General features: G+C 34.4%; 1 protein-coding gene across 3 annotated transcripts in view; it reads right to left on the bottom strand.

Moving 5' to 3' along the window:
* Positions 1-2,452: 2,452 nt before the first annotated feature.
* LOC118201817 (flavin-containing monooxygenase 5-like) overlaps positions 2,453-20,305 on the bottom strand; it is a 210,149-nt gene continuing 192,296 nt past the window's right edge. For all 3 annotated transcript variants that reach the window (XM_085810377.1, XM_085810376.1, XM_035373980.2), the window contains exons 2-3: positions 6,751-7,392; positions 2,453-3,703 (exon numbers count right to left, since the gene is read on the bottom strand). In XM_085810377.1, the coding sequence (XP_085666503.1) occupies positions 2,804-3,703; positions 6,751-7,383 (1,533 nt within the window). In that variant the 5' untranslated portion in view covers positions 7,384-7,392 and the 3' untranslated portion in view covers positions 2,453-2,803. The remainder of the gene's footprint in view (positions 3,704-6,750; positions 7,393-20,305) is intronic.

Here is a 20,305-nt window from a genome sequence, read left to right on the forward strand (position 1 = left end):
CGCAGACAATCTTGCTGGCCTAATTTCTCGTGATCTGAGCCCAGAAATTATTAGTGATAACTTTTTATGCTATCAAAGACCAAATTTTCTACAACAAGTCTTAATTATAATAGTATTAATAGCAACTTGGAAAATTCAAATGAGAACTATGTGCACGAACTGAAACTTATTTCTTACGTAAATTTGACAGTAACTGTTAACAATTCTCTTTTGGATTATGTTTTTAGTATTACTAATTGTTAGGCTAAATTAATTAATGTTTTTAGATTTATAAGAGTACATCCAAGGAAAAACAAGTAAGTCATCTGACAGTAGATGAGGTATCGTTAAGCGAAAATAAATTACTTTCCTTAGTCCAGCAGCAAAGCTTTCCTGAAGAATTCAAGGAGTTAAATAAGAAAAGGGAAATAGGTAAAAATAGTCAGTTAAAATTCTATGTCCCTTTTTAGATGAATATGAAGTTATTAGAGTATGTGATAAACTGCAGGAAGCTAACTTGTCTTTTAACACAAAGCACCCTGCTGTCTTGCCAAAAAGTCATAAATTGACTCATTTGATTATGTTACACCACCATATTCGAAACTTACATACTGGGGAACAAGCGCTCTCATAGTGTTAGACAAAAATTTTGGCCAATAAGTGGACGTAATCTTGCTAGGAAGATAGTAACAGATTGTGTAACGTGTGACAAAGTAAAACCAGTATTGCTGGATCAAAAGATGGGTAATTTACTATTCGAGAGACTAAATCCATCCTTTCCTTTTAACCACACTGGTGTGGACTTTCGTGGCCCTTTTGGTATAAAATATACAACTTAGAGGAAAAGCGTACTATATAAGATTTATGTTGCAAATTCTTGTTTTTCTCTTGACTCATGCAATCCACCTCGAGATCATTTCAAATTTGTCTACAGAATCATTTATTGCAACCTTAGTTTTAGAAGAGGGAATTGTGCATCCATATTTAGCGACAGTGCTCGAAATTTTGTTGGTTGCTTGAATTTCAGTGAATTCAAGCGACTCTACAATTTGGTTAAATACTCTGATGAATTCTTAACCAAATATCTAACATCTGAAAGGAGTCATTGGAAGTTTATCCCTCCCAGGGCTCCTCACTTTGGAGGTATTTGGGAGACAGGTGTTAAGTCGTTTAAGTTTTATCTTAAGCGTGTAGTTGGAAGGTTGATTTTTACATTTGAAGAGTTTCTTACAATTTTGAACCACATTGAAGGAATTTTAAATTCACGTCCAAATTCCCCTCGGTCGAATGACACCAATGATTTAGAAACTCTTACATTCGCACACTTTCTAGTCGGGCGACCTTTAACATCTATAACGGAGCCTGATTTAAATGATTTTTCTGACAGCTCTTTAAACTGCTACTAAAGTAACGCAATATTTGTGGAAAAGGTGGCAAAATGATTACATAAGTCATTTACAGCAACGATTTAAGTGGTATTTCTCTAAGTATAAGGTTAAAAAGGGCACTATAGTTTTAATAAAGGAAGACAACATGCCCATTTCAACTTGGTTACTGGGGAAAATAGAAGACCTAATTTATGGTAAGGATAAAAAGGTTAAAAGGATAAAAGGACATTAAGAGTTCGTATTGTAAAAACCTAGTCTGGTCTCTTAAAAAGACCAATAACTAAATTAGCTGTACTACCAGTAGATGTTATATACGTTCATGTATATTTGCTGAGTTCAAAAAAGAATATTATTTATCCATTGTATTTGAATTTATATGTTGCGCATTTCATGTTCTGTGTTTAATTATGTTTATTGATTTTGTTCAAGTGTATCAGTTTAAATTTTGTGATACATGATTTAGACTATATGGCGAATTCAATGTGTTTAATTTTGGTCATTGTTAACTGTGTAACAATAGATGGCAAGAGTGTCCATCCAAGTAAGACTATGTATATTTTCATGTGTTTTTGATATCTGTTAACAGAAGTAAAATAAAAGAAATCTACAGTCCATTGAATTTAGTGTTTGAATTTCATGAATAATTGTGTAAGTAAATTATATTCTCGAATATCAACAATTTAAAATTTGTTTAAGTGCTGCTAAGCCTAATTTTTTTACCATAGCAGCCATATTTGTTTACATTTGAAACAGAGCAGAATAGTGAATTATGTCAGTTTTTGCATCTTCAGTGTCTTTTTGCCGATTGGGGCCAACTTTCAGTTTTTTGCATCGAAAAAATCTGCCTTCTTGCCCGCGCGCCGAATTGCTTTTTTTTGTGTAGAAACTCTAATTTTACTTGTAAAAGAAAATTTTAAATTGTTTTAGCTCTGTTTGGTGTTTTTTATTTTTCAATTTTTAATAAAGCTATTTTGAAGTTTCATGTATTTTTGCCTTCCCGCGAAGTGAGAACTGAATTCATTGAATGAGAAATATATCGCTAATGAAATTCGAGGAAATAAGTTTAAATGAAATGGAACAAAAAATTTCACCTAGAAATTTATTCTATAATATCATATAATAAACATTTATTCTATAATAAACAATATAAGGTTTACCTAGAAATTTATCCTGAGAGAACATGAGCAAATGCATTGTAAAGTAAAAGCAAAATAGCTTTTATCAATTTTTTTTTTTTTTTGAGTAACTATAAACAGTTTTTTGAAGCAAGCATTTCTTAAATACCACATGTTTGAGTTATGTATTTTTTAAATTAAAGAAATATATGCTAAACGTTTTTAAAATTGCAACAGAAGAATTTAAACTGCAACGTATTACAGCAAGTTCCTCTGATAGTTACGTAAATTTCTTTTGTAAACGAAACTGTAGCTCAAACATTACTGTTTGATTCTATCCTTCCGTAATGGATATTTTACTCGTTCTTTGCAAGTCATAATGGCATCTCTTGCTCCATCCCATTTGTTTGGTCCTTGTAGTCGATATTGATAGGAAAGAAAAGGACCCCAGCAAAGCTTCGAAAACAGTCGGATATCAGTGAAAAACAATTTGAATAGATTCGGCTTTGCACCAAGTTTTGATGCTAAGTCGTCTAAATATTGCATGCAGTCAATCCTTAATGTCATTTTATCATTTGGGGCATATCTCGTTACATTCCTCTCGTGAGTTCTTGTAATGTCTTTTAGCATTTTTTTGGCAGAAGGCAAACGCCCCTTTCCTGCGAAGATATGAGCTGCCCATCGACACTGCATCTCACCGACTGGGAACCCTGGTCCAAATGGTAACAGAAAACCCGTTATTGCGAGTGTTGGATGTTTCAGGTGAGGAGGATACATTCCCTTGTATAAAATGATTTTTCCATCCTCTTCTTGCTGCGCAATTCCTTCCTCCAAGAAAGGAAATTTCCATGTGTATCCGGTGGCCATGATAACTGTGTCGATTAGGATTTCTTCCTCACTGCCTTCGAAAACAGTACCTCTGTCCGTGAAGCGTACAATATCTCTCTTTTGAATTATAGACCCAGATAACAACTTAGGACCAAAGTGATCATTAAGAACGGGCTCCTTGTTCAAGAAGTGATATTTTGGAGGCGCATTATATAGCTTGTGATGGAATCTGGGATCGATGTAGAACTTCTCCACGTACCAGTTGCATAAGCGTATAGGTATACAATCGATGCATTTAAGAAAGTATCTTCTCATGAGAACGTAATCGATCGGATAGCCACGGGGTCCAACTCTGTTTAATACATAACTGCCAGTTCTTGTACTCAGGTACACCTTCAAAAAATAAATAAAATAAAATAAATTATTTGTATATGTCAATAAATCTAATTCGCCAAAATAAATAAAATAAATGTGACGACCAGATGGTGTAGTGGATAGGGAAACCTACTGCGGTATGGAAGGGCCCAGATTCGAATCCCGGGGAATGTATGGCTGTAGTTGTCTGTCCCTTCATAGGAGGTAATAGTGGCCCACCTATTTAAGTTAGTTCGCAATAAAGTCACAACCACTTCCGGACTTAACCTAATCAGCTAAGTGTCCACCAATTGAATAAATAAATAAATGTTTTACTTTTTATTAGAATGCCAAGATAAATAATTTCATGCTTTATGTTTTATTTCATAATCTATACCTTAGTGTGCTTAGATTACGAATTAAAATTTTTTATATTTAGATTATTGGTTAAAGAATTTCTAACAGCAAAAATTACATTTTTGTATTTAGAAAACTTTTAATGCAAGTTAATTTATGCACTTTTTTAATAATCAGTTTCTTAATTTTCATTTAAAATGATTTTTTCTGTTCTTCTTATTTAAGAAATTGGAGCCCATAAAGAAGATTCTTATCAAATTTCAAATTTTATTGTGCATTAAACGTTTCTTTTATAGAAAATTTTTAACTTTTTTTTTATGGTGTGTGTGCGTGTGTGTGTGTGTAAAGATCGAATTTATAAGACACTGAAGAGTAATTCTTTAAAACTTTTCCAAAGTCGTGATATACTATATGAAATAAAGAATGCAATAAATCCTTCATAGCAAGCACATGAAACTCTGTACCCAAGTGCGCCAGATAGTTATCAATTTCTTTCTTCGTTCCAATAGCGGGCTGTGGTCGTTTATAGGCACTGGCCACTACTACAGTTGGAATCGGTGGCCACTTTATTATGGAGGCACCTAAAAGGTGGAGCACCTTTGCCTCCTATGAAGGAGATACTATTGGCTACCAAAATGTATTAATAAAGCTGATAATTATTTATTAATGTAAATGAAAGGAAAAATTATATAATACATATACAAGGAGGAAATACGCTAAAATAATTTAATATATTTAATAAATCAATGATTTTTTTTTTTTCGTTCCAAAATAAAACCTCTTACCGATGCAACAATTCCCGCTTTCTAATGGAAGCGGGTGAGGCAATAATTTACAATGGAAAGCAAGAAACAAATTGAATGTTTCCGAAAGAGATCATTTAAGAAATAAATTAAGCAATTTTATGCAAAATATTTAAAACAAAATTACATCAGTGCATTAAGCACAGCGATCACAATCATTAAAATGGGTCTTTAGCGCACTTAAAATCTTCGAGTTTGATTCTGAAAACATTTTACATTTGTAAAGATAATAATAATACAAAAAAATAATAAAATGTAAACCGATTAAAAGTAGTTTATAAGAATTAATAATTTTTTTCCGAAACTTGTTCATTTTCGTAAATCTAATTTTTATCTTTAACCTTTTTATGTGTAATTATTTTATTTATAATTATATTTTGTTGTATGTTAGAGAAAAATACAAGGGCGTCTGGGGATAAAAAAAAATTCTTTTAAAAGAGGCCGGTGCAAGAAAAGTTTGGAAATTCCTGCTGCAGTGCTTTATTTGCAGAGGTGTAAAAATTGGCTGGCATAATAAGTTTTTATTCCTTTATTCAATCGTTGGATTAGGGATGCTGCGTATCGTAAGAGAAACAAATCTTTGTATCTGCCATTCAGCAAAATGACAGTTGCCATTTAGTAAAATCCGAGATGTTGTTACCAATTTTGAACTTAGTTAGATATTTTTAGTAGAATTATAATTAAAGTTGTATTCTTGTGTGTGTGATTACGGCAAAGCCTCGAGGGCTATCTACCTAAGGGGAGGGATGCCTTCGTGGAGGACTTTCTAAGGGAAACTGGCTCGTATACATGTTACACATGGGGAAAACCACGAAAACGCCCATGCAGCCAGCCCGTTCGCGGGATTCGAACCTCGGACCAAACTACCAATGTTCAGTGACTTTACCTCTCGGCCGCTGGTGGGCCTGCAGCGCGAGAAGAATTTTAAGAGAAAGTTATGTCGGAAAAGTAAAGGAGCACGTGCATTTAACATTGAGTAAACGTTTAGCTCGGTAATTTACATTTAAATTGAATAAATGTAACTGAACACAATGTTAGATGTAACCGTAATTGTACTCGTTTTGCTTTCCAGAAATCTCAAGATGCAGAGATTACTAGAAAGATCTCGCGCGACTCGTCAAAAACTATTTAAAGCCGGATTAGCTTTCTCTTTGCATTGCGTTGCATTTTAACATTTTTAGTAGTTGGAAGTATAATTACTGATTATATTGCGTGATGTTGTGAACTCTTATCTAATCTCTGAGGAAAATTCCAACATTCTGTTATATTTCGTTTGATAAGAGTAAATTTTATTAACCTTTTATTGGACTTGTGCATTTAATTTATTACGAATCCGTACGCGCGCAACAATATTTATCTTTCAGATTTAATATGTTATTGATTAACAAACTAGATGCAGTTCTTAAGGGTAGTATTTGTTTTTACTTCTTAAAGATGAAGTTCTTCAGGATATTATCATTTTATTAAAACTTTTTAATCCGAATGATTTAAATAAAACGTATTTAATTCATTACATATCTAATTAAAAATTTAAGTATTTTTATAGATATTTTCTAATTAAAAATATGAGGTTGTTTATAATTCAGTTAGATATTTTTTCACATTTCAAATAAAGTAAAATCAAATACCTAAATAATTCTATTAAACCTGGGTCATCTCCATTTATAATCTCTTGTGAAAAACCATATTAAACTTTAAAAAACGTTATCACTAAACTTAAAACGACGTGTTTGGACAATCGTTAAAATCTTAACTTTTCAGATTTGTTCTGAACATTTTTTTGAAAACTTTCCTATTAGTTTTAAAATTTTATTTTTACTTCTGAAGTGTATTTCCAAGAGTAGAAAGTAATAATATTCGCATATAAATTAGAATCATTCATAACTGTAGAATATCCCGAAAAAAAGTAGGGTTTCAGTTTCTTACTTGTTTAGCAACATCGCTTATTCCTACAGCTGCATCTAAAGCGGAAGCACCCATTCCTACGACCAAAACATTTTGGTCTTTGAATTCGCTAACTTCTTTTAAACTGTGCGTGTGCATAATTTTCCCTTTGAACTTCTCTTGGCCGGGAAAATTTGGAATGATAGGCCTGTTAATGTGACCTACACAAACCATCACACCGTCGAAGGTATCAGTTAATTCTTCAGCCGTACTCGTATTCCTTGCTGTCACCACCCAGCGTCCAGTTTCGTCATAATCCTCACAGCGCTTAACGCACGTGACCATCATGTTGAGTTGAATATGTTTTAAGCAATCGTTCTCGGTACAGTATTCCGTAATGTACTGAAACAGTTCGTCGTGTCTCATGTAATTGTTGTACTCTTTCCGAGGCGGGAAATTGCTGAGAGCTCCCATTTCTTTGCTGTGGTTAATGATGGTAGTGGGCATAATCGATGCGACGCCGTCCGTCGATTCTTCTCTGTAATTCCAAGTTCCTCCTATTTTGTCCGTTTGCTCAAAACAGAACGGATCCATACCTTCTTCTTTGAGCATAGCGATGGAAAGAATCCCGGCAAATCCACCACCAATGACTGCAATTCGCTTCTTAGCTGCCATAACTGCGATCTGAAAATAAAGTTTAAAATATCACATATTTAAGTACAGTAGAATACATTCTAGCACCAGAGGTGCCATTGGACTTTTATGCCTCTCTCAGTTTTCATATACATTCATGTCCATAAATTAAGGATAATGCAAAATCAGGCAAAGGAAGAGTTAGAGGCAAAACAAATTTGACTTATTTGTAAAGCTTATTTATTAAACAAAAGGTAAAGAACAAAAAAAGATGCTATATGTTTGATATTATTAAAAAAATTAGCGATTTTTTTCTCCCTGAAGCAATTTACAAAAAAAAAAAAAAAAAAAAAAAAAAAACCTATTTACAAAAAAAACAATATTACACGGTTGGTATGATTGTTAATACATTGTATGTCTCCCAGACGATGCAATACAGTCCGTACAACGCCTAGGCACGCTGAATATCAAATTATCCATCTTATCTTGGGGGATATTACACCACTCAAAACGCAATGCTCTCCAAAGTTCCGGTATACATGTAGGAGCAGGTTGACGGGCTGCAACTCGTCGACCAAGCACGTCCCACACGTGCTCTACTGAATTCAAGTCCGGTGAGAATGCTGGCCAGTCCATACGGGTGATATCCTCCGATTGAAGGCATTCGCTAACGATGTTTGCACTGTGAGGACGGGCGTTGTCATCCATAAACACAAATTGTGCGCCCATGGCGCCACGAAACAAACGTACATGTGGTTCCAGAATGACGTCCCGATAGATTTGGCATGTCATGGTTCCAATTTGAACATGCAGGTCAGTTCTGGAACCCAGAATAATTCCCCCCCAAATGAGCACTCCTGCACCACCGTAACGGTGTCGTTCAATAATGTTTTCTTGGTGGTAACGGGTACCTGGAGCTCTCCATGAAAGTCCGGCGAGAGTCAGACTGCAAGCTAAACCTGGACTCGTCGGAAAACATCACACGAGCCCACTTTTGCGGTGTCCACAATGCATGCTCTCTACTGCATGCTAACCGCAGGCGACAGTGAATTGCACTAAGTGGAACGCATCTGACAGGTCTACGAGCATATAGACCAATCTGCCCTAAGCTTCTGTACACGGTCTTCCTTGACATTGTCGTACCAGTGGCTGAAGAGAGCTGACGAGACAAGTGTGAGGCCGTGCTCCGCCTGTTTCTTTTGGCAGTAACTGCCAAATACCGGTCCTCATTTGGCGTTATAACTCTGAGGCGATCTGTGCTGTAACGTCTACTCACATTACCATCATCTTGGAATTGTTGCCAAAGCCTGGAGATGACACTCTGGGCAATTCCAAGTTCGTCAACAATTTTACTTCTTTGCCTCTATTCCTTATCTATCACTCTCTTACACTCTCGTCATTGTGACGTACCATCGGTGTCATCTGGTTACTACCTGAAATTTAAATATGATTCTTGAAGATGTGCGTAGTGATTTTATAGGTGATATATTTATTTTAGAGTTCGATTTCCGCGTGACTCCGAATTATCCTTAATTTATGGACATGAGTGTAAATAGGTTTGTCTTTAGAAGATCCATATTTTGTAAGAAAGGTTTTGTGGGAGGATACGTTCAGTATGAATCCTCGAATGTTAAATGTAAAGGCACTGAACGTTTTGTTTACAATTGCTTAAATCACAATGAATGTTTTACCAATTAGAATTTTTATTGCATGGAGATCCTGCAGAAAATTATATTTTGATAATGCAGAATCCTCCATTCCCGTAGTATCCTGTCAGTTTCAAAAGTAAGGTATAAATGAACAGAGGTAGTAGTGCAACACTATAGGCCATAAAGCTTTTGGTCTGCGATCTTACAGGATGTGGTACATAATACAGAATATGCTACAGCATTTTATGTTTAACCCTTAAATGCATCAACTTTTATTTCCATTTATTTTATTTTGTATTTTATTTAAAACCAAAAATACATTAGAATTGATGTCAAATAAAATAGAAAAAATACTTAAAAAAATCTAAACTAAGTTTCTATTCCAATTTTTGAAAAAATATTATTAACATTTACAAATTAATTTTTACAAAAAATATGATAGGCAAATGTGTAGTAAGAAGTTTGAACTTGTTCAAACAATTTTAAAACTTTGACTACATCAAAATAACAACAAACACAAAATCAAAAGTCCTTAAATACAAATGATTTCCACATCCTGCACATGAACTCACATTAATGACCGTTACACCGTTAGTGATGCCACCATGCTGAAACTTTCAAAACTATATACGTAAACCAGCTATTCTCAACCTGTGGGGCGTCCCTTCCCCAGGGGGGAGCACAAGCATATTAAAGGGGGGGCGCGAGCATATCCAATAGAAAATATCATTTAAAAAAAATCTTAACTGACTGAAAGGAAAGTATGCGCACACATACAAAACAAAATATATCTCTACATACTATAATAAAAGAAAGAGTCTGTCTGTGTGTGTGTGTCTTTCGCTTGCCCTGCGCGTAAGCTAATAGACCCACGGCTACGAAATTTGGTACATATGTACATCTAGACAAGATCCAGTGCACCTCGAAGCGATTCTTTCGACATTCGAATTAATTTTTTTTTTTTTAAATTTTATGTTTTGTGACGAAATTGTGTCATATTGAGACATAATGGGCTATAGGAAAGCGAGATTTTACTCTACACACTCCATTTTCACATCGTCATGAAACGTAGGCGCTTAGCTATTTTACGAACTTAAAATAAATTTCTTGTTTCAATAAATCGATTAAATACGAATTTATTTAACAAAGGGAGCTTAACACCTTTTGAACGGAATTTTTTATAAAAAAGTTTATTTTTAAAAAGGTACAGCTTATTTTTCTTTGATTTTTGGACACGCTAAACTTTCATCCTTGCGACTGTATTTACAAAAAGAATTTTGGAAAAATGATAATATTTTGTATTTAAAAATTTTTTTTTAAATGAAGCTTCCGAGTACACTTCTCACATCTCACATCTTTAAAATTGTGATTGTGGCAACAATTTTACTGTCTTATTGTTGTTGATAGATTTTTGATGAAATCGCATCATTTTGAATAGTTTCATTCTTTTAGAAATATGGGTTTGGCAACAAATTTTCATCGTATTTTTTATGTCACTGTTATTAAGAGCTTGGCATATTTCATTGCCATTTTTATATATATATAATACATTTTTATTGATTTTTTATTGATAAAGTTGTTCTGCAGAAAAAATTCTGCGCGGAATTTTATGTTTTTTGAGTAGCTTTCATGTTATTTTTTGATTTTTTTCACTGTTTGTAAGATATTGAAAAGTTTTGCTTGATTTTTTCTCTTCAACGGACAATTGGTTAATTTTTTATTAGGATAATTAATATTTGTATTAAGGGATATAGCTTATTTCATTGTAATTTTTTTCTCTTGAAAATATAAGATAAAATATCATTAATTATACTTTGCTTTTCAGAATTTTTTGTTTTTTGTATTCTTTTAGGTTATTTATTGCACATTTCACTGTTTTTAAGATATTGAAAAGTTCTGAGTGATATTTTTAGGAAACAAAGTTCTTAACCTCCTTTATACCATTTGAGTTCTTAAGATTTAGAAAAGGGAAGTTGGTTAATTTATTTATTAGGATAATTGATATTTGTATTAAGGGATATTGCTTATTTCATTGTAATTTTGTTATACGTAGTAACTTTTGTTTTATGAAGTTGTTCTGCAGAGTAAAATTCTACGCAGTTTTTAAATTTAACGGTTGGTGTTCCCTTCAGCCATTAAGCTAGACGAAGGCTGGCAGCGAAGCTGTTAGTTTTGTCATAATATTTAATAATTAGTTTATTAAATTTTTAAAAATTACTAAATCAAGATTTATTAAATTAAAAACAATGTTAATAATTCTTAGTAAATTCCTTGGACCTGTCTTGCAGAGCAAAGTTTTTCGAAGGAAGGTTTTGTATTAGAAATAGACACTCTCAGTGCTTTTTCTATATTTAGCTGAGATCTATATTTTGTCTTAAATGAAGCCACTGCAGAAAATCCAGTTTCACAGTGGTAGAATGTTGAAAATGGTAATAAAATGCGAAATGCCGTAATTTTTTAGTTCAAAGAACTCATCATTCACTCCTGCCCAAAATTCAAAGAGTGATTTATTACTAAATTGTTGGTTTGAAATGGATCTCTAACCCCTCCTAACTTTCTATCAGTTTGTCGTCAGCAAGAAAATAATTTTTAAAATTCTTTTTAAGCATGGCTAAATGATTTTCAATGGCTACAAAAACCACTTTTACATGTTGTTCTTCGGCCTTGTAAATTTTAATACAATCATCCACATTTGTTAACATTGTTAGGTTTTTTCCTGCTTTACACTTCTGCTCTACAATTCCAATTTTCTACAAAAAGCATTAACTTTGTCACTAGTATCCATATATGTGTATTTGCTCCTTGGAGTGGAAGATTCAAGTTATTTAATTTCTAGAATATGTCGACCAAGTAGCTCAATTTCATCACAAATAAACCATCGCGTAAATTCTCGGCTTCCGGTCTGTTTTCCTCTTGCAGGAAAATAGTGATTTCAATTTCGATTTCTCTTGCAGGAAAATAGCAATAGCTTGCAAAAATTTCCCACGTGATAACCATCTTGCCCACAATACAATAGTAACCCTGAATGTACTCTGCACCCATGTGTTTACAAAGTGGATAAAAGATTCTTGATTTCAGAGGTCTCATTTTTATATAATTTACTATGGTGATAATGCTAGTTAACACAATATTCAGACCAGAACTCATTTTTTTTTTTTTGGAAGCTAGAGCTTCTCTGTGGATCATGCAATGTCTCCAGACACACTCTGGCGATTTTTGTTTTACAAGTGCTTGTATACTTTGGAATCTTCCTGAAATTGAACGAGCACCATCGGTGCACATTCCGATGCAATTTTTCCATTCTATATTTGCTTCGTTCATAAAATCATTCAAGATAGCAAATAATGCATCTGCTGTTGCTTTGAGTTCTATTCGTTTGCAGAAAAGTATTTCTTCTACTATTGACATATCATCACAAAATCGAACATAGGCAATAGAATGAGCGTCTTTGTTGCCTCATCAAGCTGTATTGAAAATAATTTGTCACGCAACTTCGAGAAAAGCTGACACTGTACATCTTCACCTATATCACTAATTCGACGGGCAACAATATCGTTTGAAAGAGGTATGGATTGCAATTGGTTTGCAAAATTATCTCCATACATAGTTTCTACAATCTCAATCGCTCCTGGCAAAATAAGCTCTTCACCAATAGTGTGAGGCTTTTTACATCTGGCTATTTTACATGAAACTTTGTAAGAAGCAATTAATGCTTTTTCATTCACAAACAAAGTTCTTTTAAAAAACGATTTTTGCTTTTCATATTGTTACTAAATGTACAGGAGCGGCGAGATAGCTTCCCCGCAAAGCAGTTTTTAGGGTTGCCATAAAAATGGCAAGGGAAGGCAGGATTGCCCCATTTGGCGACATTTGGCGACAAAATTGGCTATATACCATGGACGGATGGAGAACCTTCTGGAGCGAATTCTTACCAGTTTAGCCCAGAATGTTCTCGAACACAAGCCGAAAGCTATACAAACCATGCTGGTCCGCAGTCAGTTAGTGTGTGTGCCTCATCTAGCGAGCTGATAGTCAGTCATTGAGCGAGTGTCTCGAAGTCTAGCGCCGAGTTGGTCGTCGAGTGCATCGAGAGAGTCTTTTAGTGCATCGCGAATTAGTGCATCGTCGAGTTTTTCTTAGACTGTGCCGAGTCGAGAGCTATACTCTTGTCTATCGTCAAGTGCATCGAGTGGAGAGTCTCGAGAGTACGTGGAGTTCCGAGAACGACCAAACAGAATCGGAAGCTGAACTCTGGTGCTTTGCAGCTTGTCTCCACCGTTATTGCCTGACAGTGTGAAGGCTGTGTCTCTGAACGTGTCAGCGTGTTTATAACAGTTCGACGACTATAAAAGTGATTTTGGAGCTGTCCTGAGAATTATTGGTAAATAAAGTGTGTTTCGATACTTCATCAAGTGTCGTCGTTATTCGCTCCAAATCTACGAACCCCGTACGAACGTGAAGGAAGAAAATAACGTAACAACATGATTTTAATTTTAATTCGAAAAATTGTCTGGGTTTGTTGACGCACTGACTATGAAGTGGTTCCAAATGTCGTTGAAGTTTATTAGGTTTCATGCTGTCTGCTGCCAATATTTGAGCAAATGATACATAATGGCCTTTCTTCTTCATTTACTTTAGTACTGGTAAATCCAAAATTTAAGTATTCTTGAGAATATTTTCTTGATTTTATTTTCAGAACCCCGTTCATCTGTGTACTTGTTGATGCTTGACTATCGTCTAATGCTCGCTTACGTTCGCTTAAAAATTTATCCATGTTTCTGCATAAACATGCCGCCGTGAATATTTAATACAGGAATTGCAATTAACTCGAAAACATACAACATAAACATTCACGGTAGAACAGATAGCGATAGAAGGATAGACTCGAATGAGACTGGCTGGAATTAAAACTGGCGCTATCGAATTTCCTCCTTCTCCTTATAGAGAAACATTTTCTGACACCTGCGCATACTCGAGACGGCATCTTGGCTCCGAAAACGGTAATCCTTGCAACATGCAGCGCCATGTAGCCACGCAGCGATATGCAGACATACAGACATTCACGCACGCAGACACTCCAAAATGTTCGAGACAAGTCGGAACTTTACGTGAAACCGCGATTATATCTGACATGGTGGAGAGAAGAGCAATAAAAGTGCAACAGATTCTTGTTTTGTCAATGCTGTGGGTCGGTGTTGCCAAATGTGAATAAATTTCCGTATTCGTGGTAATTTTTAAGGTTTAAAATTAAGGTCGTAGTGTAGGTTTAGGGCCAAAAATACTCAAAATACATTATAATTATCTACCCTTTATTAAATGTGGGGGGGGGGGGCTATGAAAGGTATGACTGAAAATTGGGCCGCGAATACTGAAAGGTTGAGAAACACTGGCGTAAACAGTATATGTCCAATGGGTTACACTCTGCAATAAGCTAAAATTTGTGTTTTGATTTGATTTACATGGTTAAATATAAGTAGGTTGCCAAATGACAACTACATGCATTTAAGTGTTAATAATTAGTTATCTTGTTATTTTTATCGTTACTACACGTCTACTTTCTTCGGCTCTCACCAAGGAAGAAATTACAGTATACGTTCTGCGAGTATTGCGAGTAGCGTATAAAGTATAAGATCGTTCAATTTTTATGGCTGCTTGGTTCTTTTTTTATCATGATAAAGCACTCGAGGATACCTTCCGAGATAGCTTTCGTAGGAATGCCTGCATAGAGGACTTTCTAAGGGAAACTGACTAGTATACACGTTACCCAAGTAGCACACGAGGTTGCAAAGACGTTGTTAACTGGTCCGAGAGGTTGTAAAGTGGTCGTGGTAACTTTTACGGCATCTTTACAACGTCGCCAAAGACGCAAAATATTCGCCGTTGCGTCTTGGAAATTTGTCGACGTTGCTGAAACGTCATGATATGACTGCTTTTAGACGTGGTCGTTTTAGCACTTCTTTTCATAGTTCATCAGCGTTATTTTTAGAAAGAAAACAGACTAAATCTGCCCTTTCAAGAATCATAAGATTTACTTTGCAATGTTCCATTACTTTATTTCATATAAATATATGAATCTAAGGTAGATTCATTTAATGAAATATAAATACTTTTGAATTATTAAATTTAATTAGTACTAAAAATACGGGCTAAATTATTGTTTAAAATTTTGTTAAAATAATTAATATTTAAAATATTTTTTATAAATATTATAGCAAAATATTTAAAAATGAAACTAATCTATAAAATAAGTTATTAAGTTATGCATTTTGCATATTTAAAAAAAAATCATATTTCCGAAATCAATGCAAATCACATGTTAACAATTATTTCGCTACTGAAATATGACTTTATTTATTCTTTTTGAGGTAAGGACGAATTTATTTGAATTAATATGGTGACATAATATGAAACATTTTACCACATACAGTGCAAAAAGCACAATTTTCACGAAGATGTGATTGTGCGCGAAGATATATACACGGATAAAAATGGGCAATTTTAAGAATTCCAAGAAAACGTCTAATGCTAAAAGGCGATGCATATCCATGCATATTTAACGGATGTCTAATATATATGACGGAAAACTCACGGACAGTCAGGAGAAGCAATACGGAAAAATTAATGGAAAAAGAGAAAGAAATATTAACACTTTTCATGGAAAACAACAAAATTAATGGATTTGATAAATTACTAATAGATGTTGACATAAAAATTAGAGAAACGGTGAACAAAAATACGAAATTCATTACCTAAAAAAATTCTGATGAACTGTTTGTTATGTTTTTACGTTTTTGTCGATCTCCATGCATTCAAAAATGCTTGGTTTAATCCTATACGGTACACTCGAGATTTGGCGACATTGACATTACATATGTTTTAGCGAGTCCGATAAATATTTTTAGTAAATATAATCTTGTAAACATTGTTCGTAATTCTATTCAATTGAAATAATTCTTCTAAGACATTTAAAAGAGTGTTTCTATTAAATTATCAAAAGAACCGTCGAAAGGTTTAATGCCATCGTGTAAATCTCTGAAAAGTTACATTGAATTGCTGTTCGACCGAATGACATTCCATGCATATGATTTACTGGATGATTATATAAACGAACATCTGAGTTCGAGGCTTGCGCACTTTCGCTAGCTGACGAATTCGAACAAGTAACTGCGCAATTAATTGAGATTCGAGCAGTTTTTTCTGAACGCACTGTGAATCTCATCATTGTTCTGTCCCTATCTACTTACTTGAACTGCCATCGGTGAGTGAATTTACATTGCTGTGAGCTCCTGTTTGGAAGCTTCTCAATCGAGGAGAAATCATCGTAGAAATGCCGAATGTGTGCTTATTTTGTTTGTGAATATCTGCTCTACAAGAAGATGCCAAAAGTTTGGATACATCATTTAAAAAATATCGAATGCAACGAGCTACTACGCTAATCTTGAACATAATGTTCGTGAAATAGTTTTCTGTTTTGCTCTTTTATGTGCTTCTGGTGATTAAAAAGTTATATGGTGGTTTGTGCTTCGTTTATAACGTCCTAAGTGCTATATCGTATATCATTCATATTAATCGGTTATTGTATTGGTGCTCAGAATTAATCTCTAGTAAAAATTAAATGCATAATGCCCGCCGCTTATTAACCCGTCGCTCCTCAGATGAGCCTCTTAAGGAGAATCATGCTATCTGGTTCCTTCGCCGTCATACCCAGAAAGGGATTATATAAGGAACTGGCAAGAGCAGGCTAAACTTACCTGCTGTTTGCCAATATAATTCCAAAATTCCAAAGTCGCTTATTAAACTCGCTGTTTAATAAAACAGGCCGCTTATTACATTGAAATTTCCAAGAACCAAAGCTTTGTTTAGGACTAAAATCTTCTACCGTAAATTTTCATAATTTTTTTAAACTTTCAATATAGCGTAAATATTTTAACTTTAATGCTACTTTAATTACTTTAATTATTTAACGTTATTGAACAGTGCTATTTTAGGTAGCAACTATTAGATTAAATGTTAGTTACTATCTTACGCGATTATGTTTAAAAGCGATATAATACTGAAATCGTCGTCCATAAAACTCAGCCGCTTGATAAACTCAGCTATGTTTGGAGTGGAAGTGATTTTAATAAGCAGCGGTCACTGTACTATATGCACTTGGAAAGGAAGGGAGAAGTGATTTAGAGAGGGTGAGCGGGATGGGTGGAGAAAATCAGGTTGCGAACCATTGCGTTAGATCAGTGGTGAGCGTAAAACCCTTACAATGTTAATAGTCATCCTGGCAGAAAGGATTCTTTCTTCCATATGAAAATATTACATGGGCATACAAGACCTGTGTATAAGCATAGAAATATGTTAATTACAAGCATTATCTTGTACAAGTTACATAAGACACTTGTATGTAATCATGACATTTATGTGCGCATTTAAACATTATCTGATTTCGCATTTACAATACTGTTACTGAGATAATCACAGTAAACTTGTAATTCAGTTACACATTGCCAGGAGTTTCTGCGTTATTTTAAACTGCTTTAAAACATTACTTTTAACAAGTACAAGCAAAATGGATAGTAATAAGCATACATTGCAATAGTTTGTGCTCTTGCAGTGCAGTTACTATTGTACGGGGCGAGCCATTTTTCTAATGTTGATTTTCAATTGTAATGCTGTCTGGCTTGGTCTGGGTAACGAGTTACGTGACTCAATTTTCTGGCACCTTAGCTGATTTGCTTGGAATAGTTGCAACTGCTATTATAACTGTATAACTTATCAGAGGAGTATCTTTGTTACTGTTATTGCGTTAACCCTTTCCGGCACGCTGCATTTTAAAGTCGGTGTTTTGATAAAAAAAAAAAAAAAAAAAAAAAAAAAAAAAAAAAAAAAGGTAGGCAGTCTAATTAGGCCTAGAGGAGTACGCAAGTAAAAAATTTTGTAAAGATAGCACTTATCGTTTTCATTCTGTGGGTGTGCCCAAAGTGGCACACTGATTGAATAGAGCTTCGAAAAGAGTGCTGAAACCAGCCTTGCTGGTAAGCAAGTAAAATAGCAAAAGATTTTGCCTACGATTAAAAAACACAAGATTCTGAATACCATAGCATATTTTGCATTACCCAGGGTGTGCCACAGGGAGATATGCTACTCTACACCCACCTAAAAAGCTCATTTTGGGTTATATGATGATTACATGCTTATGAATGGGGGAAAATAGCTTTTATATGATATTTACATTATTTACATTTCAGATTTACACTTTAGTCTATTTTTTTTTGGGGGGGTGTCATAGTGGTACTTTTCGAAGAAAGTGACACCACCTTTCAAAAAGCACAACCCAATATTGCATGTTGCGCACATGCACCGGGATCCGTATCAGATTCACTATCTGAAAGAAATTCGTGTAGCACTTTCAGTGTTTCAGATATGGCCAGCCCTCTTCAATCCGTTTGCAAAATAATTAAAAATTCGAAAAAAAATAAACTAATATTGTATCTACAATATGAAATTAAAAACTATAAAATAAAATTAAATAAACATCTACAACTCAAAACTATTAAACGTAGCGCTAACAAAACTTCTTTGAACGAAAGCGAAAGAGCAAAAGAGAACTGCTCTAGTGGAAAACCAAACACCTAACTGATGAAATTAACCCTGGGCTTCAGAAAATCACCCCAATTTCTTAGTTGATAACCAAACTTCCCCCCCCCAAAGGAAAAGATGAAAAAGAAAAACAGGAAATAAAACGCAGATGTGGACCCACCTTTCTATGTTAATGAGCTGACCGATGAGCTGCAGAGAAACAAAGATACAGCTGCCTGAGAGCCCAGTCTGGGAACACGTCGTTTCGCCCGTCGATTTTAGGCAAGATTTCAAGGTAAAAATTTAAACCTAATATGGAATAAGGGTATTAGCATACAGCCGAAAAAATAACACAAAAGTTTCCTTTCAAACAATTCCTTTTATACCCTAAAAAAATCTGGAAGATTTCTTTGAAAAATGAAGATCTTAAAAAAACTAAACATGGCTAAAATATATGGACTGGTTTGTGTTGAGCTGCCATCTACTATAAATAAAGAAGGTTCAGAGTAACCTATACATCCTTTTTCATTCAATTTTTCTGTGCGTACAGAAAGAAATTTTTAGGTGTGTCCAGAGCGGACACACTTTGCCGCAAAGGGTTAAAACTCTGGACCCATCAGCGGCCGAGGGGTAAAAATCGCAGAACGCTTTTAGTTCCGACGTCGGTTTGATTCCAGACAAACGGGCTGTTTGCAGGGGCATCTTCATAGTTTTCACCATGTGTAACGTCTATACGAGCCAGTTTCCCTTAGGAAGTTCTCCACGAAGGCATCCCTTCCCTTAGGCAGGTATCTCTCGAGGCTTTGCCATAATCACACAATCTTAAATTCGAGGAACTTCGGGATTCTTCAAATTAAACCCTAGGATTCTACGATTCAAAATAAATATTCGGAAAGAAAACTATAAAGTACTCAGACTGGTTGACTAGTGTGTATCGAGTAGGAAATGTAAAAATACATTTAGCTATTTCTGAATTTGTCGGTCTATCAACAAATTCGACGTTGAAATCGAAATTTAAGCATGAGAAGCTCCTGAAGTTTTGGTTGCAGATTCATGCGAAATACTCAAGTTTCTTAGACACCTATAATAATGCAATTCTAAGCAACGTAATTAAGTTGAAAATCTTTCTCAACGTATGTGGCAACAAAAACAAAGTAAAGGACTAAATTAAGTGCAGAATATGAAATGCGATTGCAGATAGAATTAATAGAACTAGATTTCTACAGTTTATGCAAAAAAATGCAAGCACACCCCTGTTAATAAATGCAATGCAAAGGTAGGTGACACATGGAATACTCCTTAATGCTATTAATGAGCAAATTACATTAATTTTATTTTTAAATTTTTAAATAAAAATAGGACAATTTTCGGTACTATTCGGTTTTGCGGGCCGTAAAAAATCGCCAAACTATTGTTGATGCCAGTACTGCCAAAAATAATTGCGGCAACCCTAACGCAAGAAAGGAAGTATAATAGTAAATAACTATTTAGGATTCATATTTTAATTTATACGAAAGTTTAATTTCATATAATATTTTTTATTATTCTAATTTATATAAAAAAAGGCTAAACATGACTGAATGGAAGCATAAGAGTAAATAACTATTTCAGATCATTTTTATAATTTATATAAAAATTGCTAAGCGTAACTGAATGGATGCCTGCATCGCTATTTCGCTACCGAGTTATCGCTAAAGCATAATTTCATCTCGTTGGTTGTTCAAACATAATTTTCTATAATGAAT

This window comes from Stegodyphus dumicola, chromosome 2 (assembly GCF_044657685.1).
Source record: "Stegodyphus dumicola isolate Sdum_Otavi_A_Nest chromosome 2, ASM4465768v1".
In the NCBI taxonomy this organism is placed as follows: domain Eukaryota; kingdom Metazoa; phylum Arthropoda; class Arachnida; order Araneae; family Eresidae; genus Stegodyphus; species Stegodyphus dumicola.